Source organism: Amia ocellicauda, chromosome 21 (assembly GCF_036373705.1).
Source record: "Amia ocellicauda isolate fAmiCal2 chromosome 21, fAmiCal2.hap1, whole genome shotgun sequence".
NCBI classification, from domain to species: Eukaryota; Metazoa; Chordata; class Actinopteri; order Amiiformes; family Amiidae; genus Amia; species Amia ocellicauda.
In genome coordinates, this window is record NC_089870.1 from 11,758,313 (window position 1) to 11,772,174 (window position 13,862).

The following is a 13,862-nucleotide window of genomic DNA, read 5'->3' on the forward strand; positions in this document are numbered from 1 at the left end:
ACAAGTTGTTAAAATGAAACCATGTACAGCTGTGGCGTATGCCTTACCTCTAGTTTAATAGTTTGTTTTACTGATCTTAAACGAGTGGTTTTGCACCTCACTTATGGAGTTATCTTGCACTTTTATAATGTGGTCATTTAACACAATTATCTCAGTAGCATTTGCACATGAAATAAGGGTTTACATGTGGAAATGGGCATGTTTTTCCTGTAGGTATGTCATAATTACATCATATACTTGAGTATGTTGGATTGACCCTGTCCTTCTTGGAGGGCTTTTTTATCCACAAACATGATTCTCCCAAGGCCAAACGTGCATGTGTCACATGCTTCATTATTTCACGAGTTAATAACACAGCATGGAAACTCCCCCAAAGTCTCTACCTGTGTCTGTTTTGCGAGCTGACTGTGTGGAAACGAGCTACTCTTACTCTCGACATCACCACAAATATCTATATCGCTTTCTGCATAATAATGCAATGATTTCTAAAATAAATTTTTTTCTCTTTTGCGTGATGCCAAAAAATAAAAAAAGGTGCAACTAAATCAGGTGCTGGTGCCACCAACTAAAAAAAGTTATTGGCAACAGTGGCATCAGTGGAAAATGTTAATCTGGAGCCATGCCTGTGTAATTTAGAAGTTAGTTTATGTAAAGGACAATGTGTAATCAACAGTGTATTTACTGGGATATTTTGGTCAATGGCATACTGCTGGCATTGACAGAACATTCATTCAAAGTGAACATAAATATATATATATATATATATATATATATATATATATATATATATATATATATATATATATATATATATATATATATAAAATCACAATTGCATTAACGTGGTATTGGAAAATATGAATCATAAATGATGAGTTAGATTAATCCGCTTAAATATAACTGAGCACTAGACATTTCTTAGCATGCATGTGAAACATGCAAACATAAATGTGGCACATGTAATGGTATTGTTTAGAGTATTTTATATATTTAGCTTTCACCGTCCAGGATGTAGGAAGTCACTTAATGTACTTGTGTAAATTGGAAATTGGAATTTGTAAAATGTATTTTGAATTGCTGTTTTAGCCAAATTGAATTTGTAATGATTGATGCCTTGTACTTCTCTGTATTTTTGCACTTTGTTTGCACTTATGTTGTAAGTCGTCCTGGATAAGGGCGTCTGCCAAGAAATAAAAATAATAATAATAAAAAAATTTAGGTGTCCATAAGACCTTAAAAAGAGCCTTTTAACATATGTCATTATGAAAACTGGCAGACATCTGTTGGTGAAAATTAGTTCCATATAAAGGAGTTCATCTGTAAATTATCATCATGGCAAGGTTTATACTAGCTTTTCAATGCCAGGCCTTTTAATTCTTGTGAGGCTGGCACAAGCCTTTCACAAGCTTACAGCTGAATTATTTCAAGCTTGTGTTAAGCCAGTGCAAGATTTTATTTGTTAGAGTAAGCTTGCAACAATCTTCAGTGAGATTTAACAAGCTTAGTTCAAGGCACAGTAAGCTTGTAGAAGACTGTAAAATACTTCCCGACTACAGGCTATGGAAGAGGGTTGTGAGACTTTTGGAGAATGTTTTCACAATGATGGTCACTTTACACTGCAAATGGTCACATGCAATAAATTCTTCTCAAAATTACAAAACTATTTCAAAGAATAAACTGCAATACATTTCAAGCCTGCATTCACTTGGAACAATTTTTATAACACTTTTTGAGCATGCATTAATTAAATAACTTATTTTTACTTTGGATAGATTCATAGACAATCTTTTGTATGCGTTACATTTGCAATGCAATGCACAGCTCTTATAGATTCATAAACATGAACAAGACAACATCACCAGTGTTTGTTGAATTCCAGTGTGTGTGTGTGTGTTTTTTACATTTTCTTCACATCTATCTTAGCAGATTTTAAATGCCTAGGAGATTCAGATTTTAAAAACCTAATGATTGCATACCATCCTCCATGTGTTTAATTTAGTCAATAACAGCAATATTCAATCACTAATAAGAATACAGGACTGAACTATAACATAGCCATTATACTGCACAAGAACATCTTCTAAAACTGTATGTCAATGTAATGGAGTTATAATCAGGAACTCTTGCTAGAATTCAATATTATGCTGAACATATACATTTCTGGAGCCACAAAAGTATATTATTGAATTGTATTACAGAAACTTATTTTCTGAATTATTCCTTAAATATTTTTAGAAAGCAATGTTTACATGACTATTGTGTTTAAGTACATAATGACATGCAATATTGGTTTGGATAATTACATTGCAATGTAATTACAATGGATAAGTACATTTTACAGACCACAAACACATTACCATTCCTACAGCTTTCTTTCATATCTGAAATGCAATAACATCTGAAGTTCAATAACATCTGATGAATTGACCAGTGTGAATGGTTAATCTATTTTGACTAGAGCTGTCAGCGTAGGTTCGTAGGATGATCTTTTGAACCTGATTTTGAAAGATTAACCAGTTGTTTGATATTCAATGCATTTTGCTGTTGTTTGTTTTTCTCGTTAAAACCATGGGACAATACTACTACTCACAGGACCGATGCCAGTTTGTGGAAAAATCAGAAATCTAACTTTTCATCTGTTTAATACCCATTACTTAAGTTGCTATTGCTAACTACTTTAAGGTGTACTGAAATGTTTATTTACCCTTCATATAATGATTTGGAAGTCCTCTTTCTCCAGACATGGCACAAACCATTGAATTAAATAAATCAAAGTGTACTGAAATGTATAGACTACTTTGTGATTTTGTATCGCTGCACATTAACACACACACACATAAATAATGTAATAATCCTGTGTTGTTCTTGTTTATTATTATTGTTATTTATTACATTCAGTAATAACATGTGACCAACAATGTTTAGGCTATACTTTAGAATGTATACCTAAATGTTCTACATTGTTACTTTGAATTATGGCCTGTAAAAATATTTGATAACGGGGGGATAGAACTGTGGTTTATTCAAGGCCTATGTATATTCGGATACTTTTCGACAGATTTGTTTAACTGATTTGGAGTTTACAAGATGGAGCACTTAATAGATGCATATAAATGGTTTGTTTCTGCAAAAATATTTTAAATTAATGCTTGATTTATTTATTTATTTTCCAAAGATTATCTGTGCAATGTAGAATTTTAAATCAATATGACATCACCAGTAAATTAGGTAAATGACCAATTCTGAAAGTTCAAAGATTTTTTTGTATCTTTGCTTCTGAACCTTCAAATGTGAAAATGTAGGCTACTCTATTACAGCCCTAATCTAGACTGATTCACAGAAGAATACCTTCCTTTAGATAACTGTATAGTTTCACTCTTCCATTCCTTAGATTTCTGTGTGGTAACTTGCTGGAGAATGGAACACCCTCTTGAATTTCTCTTGAATGTCATAGTTTAGCCAATAATGAAAAAGTTTTCCTTTTTTTCTTGACACTGCTTGTATGTCTTTCTAAGTGAAGTAACATGTAAAACAAAATCACTCTCTAATCCGATCTGCACTAAGAGACAAGATAAAGACCCCTAAAGCACGCTTTGATGCCAACTTCAAGAGCAAAATAGTAATTGACTGATAATTATTATGAAAAATAATAGTGTGTAACTGGGCTAATTCATTGTATTGTTTTATTATTTAGAAGATTATTACGATTACTGATAACTACTAACATTACAGCAGTCTCTTTCTTTTTGGAACTACAGCATGATCTTGGACTTATTTATATGTATTCAGCGTTGAAAGATTATTCTTCCTGGTCATGGCCAGAGAAATATCATTAGTATTATTTATTAAAACTAATCGATACATTGCATTTCAAGGAAAAACACTTGTTATCATCAATTACTGCTAACACCCATACTGAGAAAAGGGTGGAGATTATTTTTTTATTTATTTTGTCTGTGTAGTCATTTTACTTTCAAAATCATCCCAAACTCTCTACATTTAAACATAATGATGCAGATTGTTTTCAGATCTGGTAAGTCCATTTAACATTACACTATTTTCAAGACAATGCAGGCATTAGATTAAAATAAGATGCAAGTATTCTGGTGCTTAAACAAAATTAGGTTTATAAAATGATTGTTGTTGCATAGATGGAAAACAACTAAGAAGCAATATAAAGGGGGGGGGACAAAGTTGGTGACCTGTAGTCAGAAATTACCCTATTTATATGGAACAGATACTAATTGGACAGATATCAAAATAAAGAAATCCATGATTATTTAATGCCTTGTTTTGTTTGGCATGTTTAATTTAACTGTTTGAGAATCCCATCTAAATTTAGATGTGGTTTTCAAACACTAATTCTTGTCTTTTTGATATACTTACAACTTTTGAAGTCCACCCACACAATTTCAAGAAAGCTATCTCCACTGCTTTCTTATTGCTTAGGAAAAAAATTATTTGCTTCACAGCAGAAAAGACTTCCCTAAAACCTTTTCATTTGTAATTTATGACAGATTAAATTTTAATATAACTATTTTTGTGAAATCCATAAACTTTTTCCAGACAATATATCAGTACTTTAAAATCCACTTACTGTAAAGAATACTTTACCACCAGCATACCTTAATCTATCAAGCACATAAACTATGCAAAATAAGGACATAATGTAATGAAGGTACAAATGCCTTACTTACATGTAAACTAGACAAAATGTATACAACACAAATTCTAAACTTGATCTATTTCAATCTGAAGTACCAAAACTAATAACATCCAACAAAAGTATTCTCACAATTACACAAACCTAGAAACAACACAGCGTCAATAGCTAATGAGAGAAGTCCATAATTTCACATCTACCTTTGGTTTGCATGGTCAGAATCAGTGCCACTGATGAAGTAGTATTCCAGCAGTCTTTCGACTTTCCTTTTTCCATTCGCTTGGTAGACTTATCAATAACTAGTTCATTCCAGTTGCATTTTCAGATTTATTGAAATCATTTCAAACTTTCCTCTATAAAATTTATATTTTGAAAAGCAACAGAGAAACACACATGGAAATCGACTGCTAAATACATATTTGTTTCTCCACAAAGAAGCCACGACTGCCATGCATTTCATGTATTACATTAAAAGGATGAAACCAAATGTTCTCCCAAGTGGATTATCTGGTGAATACCTCCACCTGGAGTACAGAAGAGGCCTTACAAGAGTGGTGGTGGGGGGGGGTTTCTGGTTTATGTCCAGTCTATAACACTTGCTAAAACTATCTCATGTCTGTCAGGATTGGGAAATCAACAGCGAGACCCTTCAGTGGACATACAATATAGTCCCTATTTAGGGACTGCAGAGTTTGGCTAGATGACCTGCAAACTCAGTAGCATAAGTGCCAGCTGTGCCACACTGGCCATTAATGCAAAATCTATGCTGTTCACATTTTAATTTCCATTGGGGAAAAAACGTGGGGAAGCGACCTTGTACATAATTTAAATGTGGTGCTGTGTATTAGGTAGAGCTTCTATGACTGACATTCTATGCTATTCTATGTTGGAATTACACACATACACACACACATATATGATTGTTATATATGTATGTGTTGTGTGTGTACATATATATATATGTACACACACATATGTACACACACACAACTATTTGGATCAAAATGTATTCACAATCAATCTTAAGCTTTGAAACTATTTGTATTTCCAGTGCTGAACTGTAGGTTTTATACACTCTGGCAAATATCTGAACTGATGTTTATTAGAAATGTATGGGGAACATATTATTTTAATATGTACCACAAATTAACCAACATATGTGCTATGGGCATGTCTGTGGCATGATTGATTCAATTGCCATTTTGGTTTCATTCAAAAGCTCTGCAATGGTTGGTTTTAGAAGACAGAGCAAACAAATTGAACAACTCAAGTATTTAAGGACATAATAATACAAATAATAGAAATCTATTTTTAGATGTAGTCTACAAAAAGCAAACAGTAATGAGAAAAAAAACAGGCGCAAAGCAGAATTATGAAATATGTCTAATTCAAAATGGAACAGCAGGAATACATTTAATTCCAGCGATTCCCAGAGCCCCTTAGATAAAAGCAAAGGTCACTAGAGACCACAACTGATATAATGACATTGGCTCAGTCAAAACCAAATCACCCATTTTTCATAAAATGCATCTGTATTCTAAGGGTATATTTTTCCCGATGCAAGATACCGTTGTCACGATGCGCGCTTACGCTACCTCGCTGCCTCTCTCCCTCTCCTCCTCTCTCTCATTCTCACACACTCCTGGAAGCTGCCTTTCACACTTTGTCAACCACTGTTTGTCATCAATAAGCATCTGCCTGTATGAAATGTCAATGTAACGCTGAGGTATCAAACTCCAATACCTGAAGGGTGACTAATAACGATAGCGGCTAATACACCTCATCCCCTAAACATACGGGGACGTCTTTCGGGAAAGCCTCCTCTCCACTCCGTTTGAAAGCACTGTATTGGGCTCTTATGGAAACCAACCAGGCACCGCACTATAATTGAGGCTCGGTTTCAGCACCAAGCACTGAGGACAGCGCTCTGTCGAAATCTGCCGGGGAGGGGGAATAGGGGTTTCCCAGGCAGGTTTTCAATTCAGCCCTATATAACACTACACAATCCAATGCAACCGTATGGCTGGACAATCGTGACCGAAATGAGAAATAACCATTTTAATTATACATAATGTAATATGATTCAACACAAATCCGGCACTTGCAAGTTGAACTCTGCATTTCGAGAAGCACATTATTTCGATATCTGCATAATTTCCTTTCCCCAAGCACTCGAGATCAATAAGCTTTTCAAATAACCGACGAAAGCTCTCATCTAAATCTAGATTTGGCTCATTTAAAAATTACATTGACGGTTAACTTTAGCAACGCACAACCGCAGCTGGAAATAAATCCGACAACAGATTATAATCGCAGTATTATTAGCGTTTTCTCCCATATTCGACGTCTTTCTTAATTTAATAAACAGAGTGTGTGTGTGTGTGTGTGTGTGTGTGTGTGTGTGTGTGTGTGTATATATATACACACACACACACACACACGCACACCACTGCATACAGAAATAATGCAGTTGGTTGCAAACGAAATAAATGCAATCTGCACATCAATGCCTGTCTGCATTTTATCTGTTTCAAGTCGAATGTGAGGAACAGTCAATAACTCATCTCCTACAATACCAACCAGTCCACCTAACGCACACATCTAGGGATTTTATATTTGATATTATAAAATACAAAACAGTAGGCAAACGTTACTAGAACAATGACAGCTATACAGTAGCAAGGTGGTGATAAAAAAAAAAAAAATCACTACTTGTAATGCATTCAGAGAAAACCATGTCCGTGCATTAAAAAAAATGCAGCAAACACTACGATTTTCGGTATATTTGCCCGCATGTTTACTTCAATTCATTTCAATATAATTGTGTACAACCCACAGCCACTTAATATAGATATTTGCATAATCCATAAACCTAAGTGTTTCTATAACATTGCGAATCACTTAATAAAAATGTCTCTTTTTTCCCCGACACATATCTAGCACCAGAAACGTCTCGGCCCAGCTACTGAAACGAGAGAGCTTTAAATCACCGCCGACTGCAAGGAGCAGGCAATACTGGAGCAAAGGCAGGGAGAAACCCTGCAAAATAAAACCCTCAGAAGAGACAGCACGGAGGCAGACGAGGAAGAAGACAACTCGGACAAATGAATCCCCACCGGCTGCCCCGGCGAAACATTAAGGAAGATAGAGCTTTCGGATTTACCTGTGAGGACTCCAACTCGGATTTGGTGGTCGTGGTTTGTTAAAATCATCCCTTCCGACGCCATGTTTACCAGCGCTGTCACTGCACTGAGAAGCAGGCAGAACCGAGCGCCGAGTGCATCCAACCCGGGGGAGGGAAGAAGACAGGAGACCAGGGGAAAGCAGTCGATCGCCGATTCTGCACAAATGCAATCACAAATCCTGTTGAATGCAGGGGCTATACTCACACGACATAAGCCGACCCAGTGGTTATCATAAAGAATTGTATGTTACACATTACTGTTAAAAAAAATTAAGTGCTATACTTAGTTTTAGTCTACTACAATAGTTTTTCCCATTACAGTACAGCAGGTCGAAACTATGGGACACCTGCTAGTTATAGATTTCCTTCACCTGTGGCGTTTCTTTGTTAACTTGTATTTTTAGTTACTTATTGCATAGCTATTATCTGAATATTATTACCTTGATTGACGAATTCTCCCACACGACGAATTGTTTGTGATTACTTTTCCTTAACACACTGATCTGTGCCAGGAAAAGGAACATTTACGATTTGATATCAAATTTAAAAGATACATACAAAACCAAACAAATATATGCACACAATTTATCAAATGTTTAATATTAATGGTAAACATTATTAATCACTTTACGTATAGGAAAACTTTTAAAACCTTGTCCTGTTTCAAAGCGTCCTAGCAGTCCAGATACATTGTGCATTGACAGTAATTTGAATCACACTAGCTTTCATATACTAATATATTATCATTACTTTCTTATAATCCTGTGTTTATGTGTAATGGAAGCTTGTTTAGAAATAAGAGTCCTGTAAAAATAAGTGTCATGTAAATACTTTATATATGAGGTGTTTAAATTGAAATCTATATCTGCAGGTTGTCAAGTATTTTATCCACTAAATAACATGGCAAGCTGGAAACATTCAGTTTCTTGTGTCATCCATGTGACACCAGGAACGTCTAAAACATGAGATTTAACTGCAATGTAATATGTCTCTTAATTTTATAATCCCTGTTTTTATGGGTCAATATAAGGTATTGTGTTATATTAATGTATGTTTATGTTGATAGTATGAGTATTCGTGTGATATTCTCTGCAGTCAACATTACTTTGGTGTGAATTAATAACATTGAAACCAAGGAATATTTGAACCAGATTAGCTACTGCAGTTCTTCACATGCTATCAATATATACTCATGCATATGTACCTTGTATCCCTCTGTGGCCTGCTGTGGCGTTCCCCAGGGCTCCATTGCAGATCATGAGTTCCTCTCTTTCTATATGCAGTAGCTAGAGATCTATTTTTCACTGTCATCGCTTGGATTTCCATTGCAGTGCTGACAACACCAAGATTAATTTTTCAGATCCTTTTAAATCTTGTTTAGCATGTTCTTTTTTTGACAAAGCCTTTTAAAAGTTGAGGATCTGACCTCTAAAAGCTACATTCTAAGAGCGAACCATTTCTATTTTTAGACTGTTAGTACAGTTAGCTGTTCTTCAATTTGCTTTCTTGGAATATTCACTCCTGCTGCTGAGAGTATTATATATGTTATACACAGTATACATGTAACAAAATGACAGGGGGCACCTGGACAATTATACTGAATTACAAAAAAGAGACAGCATTAATGAGTGGCTTTCATAAAAAAATCTATTAATTTCTTCAAAATAAAATAATACAGGCGATAGGCTTTGCTGCTACTTCAACGATAACTTTTGTCACAGAGCCCCAGTGTACTGCCATCTTTTTAGTTAGTTATTCATTCATTGTTAGATACACACAAACAAAAATAACCATAAGGTGTTGAAGGTGTTTGATTTTTAATCATCTCCTAGGACATTTCAGTGGAAATTGCAATATTTATTTTCTCACTCAGTCAGAATGTGCTTTTTATTCTTCCTGAATTGAATAATTAATGATGAGTCTCGATATGTGTTAAAGGTCAGAAAAACAACAACAACAACAACAACAACAACAATAATACATTTAATAAAATAAACACTATTTTATCTAAAGCAACTGCTGCAGTGGAGTCAATGGCAGTGCCAACCCATTTGGAACAAACACATATTTTAATATATGGCAGAAATGTATGATCCTTATATTATTTATATGCAAAATTTGTATATTTAAGTTATATAGAATATATTATTTTACATGCATTATACTTTGAAGATATATGGTGAGGTTAATTTGTACCATATATTTTGAACAATTAAAATACTATGTGTTACAGCATACATTTCTACCATATATTTAATATACATGCTTGTTCCTTATGGAAGGGCTTGAACTCACAAACCCCTGATACTAAGAAGTATATCTTAACTATTAAATTAACATGTTTTCCTTCCTAAGGATATTAAAAGACAGTGTGACATACTTTAATATAGTGCCTGTTATTATTACGTACCAGGAAAATTGTCCTCAAAACAAAGGAGGGGGTATGACTCAAAATACGAGATTGTAGTTTAACCAAGCATTAGCCTTAAAGATGGAGTGTCGTATTATGAATGTGAGATAGTAATACTAACATTATTATGTGTGGAGAATTAACTTGTAACAGAAAGAAATACCCTGTGAATATGAATAACAACAAGTATAATGCAGAATTTGAATATACTTTTCTCAACCCCTTTTACACACAATGTGTTTTTTTTCTCATTTACATTCATTTGAAGATCTTGTTTCTTTACACACACACACTATAGGCAAGATGAAGGCAAAAGTGCATCTTCCAGAGGAAAAATAAATAAACTCCATGCCTAAAAAGTAACTACATTTTTCTTTTTGTCTTTCCAGAACTCAGAAAATTTGAATTAGGTCAATTTAGCTGATTTGACAAAGGAGTCTCTTCCCTTTTTCTCAAAATTATTATTTTGTGAGATTTCTAAAGTGAATTAAATGTGCTCCTCATAATGCTGCCTTCAGATTTTTCTGAGTTTTCATGCAATAATTGAGAGACTTATCATTAAAATATAGAGGCTTATTAACTTGAATATGTTATGATAAGCATGTGATAGAAAAGTACTGAAATAGTTAAAGACTTGACTGATACATATTTGTTTAAATTGTTTACAAATATATCAGTAAATCATTAGCCAGTGTAGTTAAGATAATAATTGACAGGACCTTAGCCTGTTCTTTAGTTAGGCCTGTGCAGTCTGGAATTGTGACTATCATTCAGCTGATTGGCAAGAAAACATGTTTTGACCAACTGAAAGCATCCCCAGGGCACAAGGTTGGTCATTGGTCAGTAAAGACCTCCTTCCAGATATAGCATAAACATGGGCTTTGAATGTTGTTGATCTGACAAAGGATCCAAAGCATGATTTAAAACACAAAACTTTTAGAAGAAGAGCAGTGCTAAAATGTGCTTACGTTATCAGCTAGTTCTTTCGAGGAAATCAGCAAAATAACAATTCATTCAGGACTACCTTGGGCATGTGCCAGTAAATTATTACATAGTATAATTTGTACGTGGATAATATATATATATATATATATATATATATATGGTTTGGTGTTCAAAATATGCTGACAAATGGAACCTGACATTAACCCAGCAGCAGGAGATTACTGTTATTATTATTTTTGAGTTAATAAAACCTCCATGTAGAATAAACCTTCATTAGGTTGGGTCAGTTCAGTGCAGTTAATTAAAAACAAACAAATCACTGCCTATCCCCTGCCTGTCTATATTTCTCACTCAATAAATTAAATGGCAAAATATGTTTCAGATGACACAGATTACAGGTTTTAATGCATCAGTTTGCATAAGTGGTGTTCCATACTGGTGGATGTAAAAGAGAAAAATGCATGTGTTTTTTGGTTTTTTAAAGAGAGTGATTGGCAACTAGGTGCTTCAACTTAAAACTAGTTTTCTCTTCTTTAGAATCTATGACATTTCTAAAGAAGACAGACAGAAAGCTAAAAGTAATGATGAAGTTGTTTTAAAAATGGACATGCCGAGATTAAAACATATATAAAAATACACATTGTCTTTTATTTGTCCTGGCAAATATCATATTTTCTAAATGTGTGTAATCTCCAAGACAGTTCTGCCTGTAGATTCTGACACAACCCTCATAACTTTAACCTAAAAGCTGTATAAATAACAAACAAATTACAAATCCTGAAACTGTGTCAACTGTCTTGAAGACTTTGGCCTCTTTTTTAAGAAATGTATTTAAAGAAAAAGAAATGTGCATTATTATTATTTTATGACATTGTATTACTTAATCTAATGAGGATGTTTAAGATGTACAGTACTGGTTTTCTAATTAATTAGGTTCCTGACAGGTCGATACAGACTAGAGATGTTCAGAATGAGGTGATTCAGAGTAAGAAGTAAGAAGTCTTGATATCTGTAGACAGTACTTAAGGCTATGTATTTTACTGTCCACCCACATCTTTTTAAAGGTTCCTCAAACTCTGACAGTGAACATGTTGCTAAATTGTTACCTAAATCTAAAGTACAAATGAGTTTTCTAAGGAGGAATTGGAAAAAATATAACTGAAATTACTGTAAAAGTGCTTTTCCAACTTGCCTCTTCTCCCTGGGGTGACCCCTAATATTTCTGATTATTGTATTTACATTGCAGTTACATTTGCTTCTCATCCCAGGTTGAACTCACCTGTGTTTGGAACCAGGATTGAGACTTTTCAATGTGGGGCCTTGGGATGAAAAATGCCATGAGTGGTTACAGAGTAAAGCACATGGGAGCTTGGGGTCAAGTCAACCAGCGGCTGCCCAATGACAACTTGGCTCTGAGTGTGAAAACAGCAATAGTTCTTCACAAACTGTATCCGACTATCTGTATGGTCTTTTCTGGGAAGGGTATAGTATGATACTGACTGAGGTGACTGAAACTTTAAATTGAAGAAAGAATTTGTATTGATTAACAAGCACTGTGGGAAGAAAGGAGGGAAGCCGATTCTCCTGGAGAGAGAGGATGGTAATTTATCACATAACCACATTTCCTTCAGCGCTAAAACCACACAGCTGCTGTTGTTCAATTTTAATCAAAACAAATCCAATCAAACTAGGCAGTGTCATTGTAAGGCACTCCCAGAAAATATAATCCAAATAATGGAATTATCATATCGTACAGCACTGCCTCCATCTTGCAGTCTGGAAAAAGGGAGTCGACTCTTGAACAGCAGGTGAACGTAAGTGGTTAACTTAAATACACCTTCCACTGTCACGACTTCTGCTATTTATGCATTCATACAGTATACAGCAGCAGAGCAGGTTCAGAGGATTTTTTTTCTGAGAAAGCCTTGGAGGAAAGAAAGTGTACATTTCTGAGAGTCAGGCAGGCATTTGACAAGTGCAGATCATTAAGTTCTAGAGAGAATGAGGACGTACCAGCACAGTGAGATTCTATGAGATCTTGTGCATACAGAGGGGGGATTCCCAGATAATACAGGAGTGAAGAAGTTGAAATGAGGAATACACTACAAGAATCACATGACAAAATCAAGAAATTTGAGAATCCAGCTGAAGTAAAGGGATGTGTGCAATCTGATTTTGAATATTCATGGCATTGCACTATGTAGTATTCCAAAAGAAACCATTGAAATCTGGAGAACTGGAAGATTTTTCATTTTTATATTTCTGCAGTCTAATTTGTGCATGTACTGTACAGTAAAGCATAAATTTTCTCAGCAAAACTATGCTAAGCAGCTTCTATGTAATCGTAATATGAAGATGTAACTGGAATAAAAGACACAAACATAGATCTCCTTTTTTAGGTGTGTGTTTTCATAAATAGATTTTTCTTTATACTTCAGTTACTTTTCTGTATAATAACATTTTATTATGGATGTCAGACAGTGGTGGTTAGCTTGTGTATTAAACCCCTTCTGAAATAATGGGGTGTTTACAGTATAAAGCAGAAACCATTTGCTATTTTTACATTACATTACATTACTTATTTTTAAATTGTATCCCTTCCCAATTTAGAATCACAAAATTTTAACCTTCTTGACTACATTTCACATTCTGTTAGGGGA

At 34.5% G+C, this 13,862-nt stretch overlaps 1 protein-coding gene across 12 annotated transcripts in view; it reads right to left on the minus strand.

The window, feature by feature from the left end:
- The window catches only part of gphna (gephyrin a), a 278,299-nt gene extending 270,364 nt beyond the window's left edge, over positions 1-7,935 (minus strand). For all 12 annotated transcript variants that reach the window (XM_066694145.1, XM_066694146.1, XM_066694142.1 and 9 more), the window contains exon 1: positions 7,827-7,935. In XM_066694145.1, coding sequence (XP_066550242.1) covers positions 7,827-7,890 — 64 coding nt within the window. In that variant the 5' untranslated portion in view covers positions 7,891-7,935. The remainder of the gene's footprint in view (positions 1-7,826) is intronic.
- Between the last annotated feature and the right edge of the window lie 5,927 nt (positions 7,936-13,862).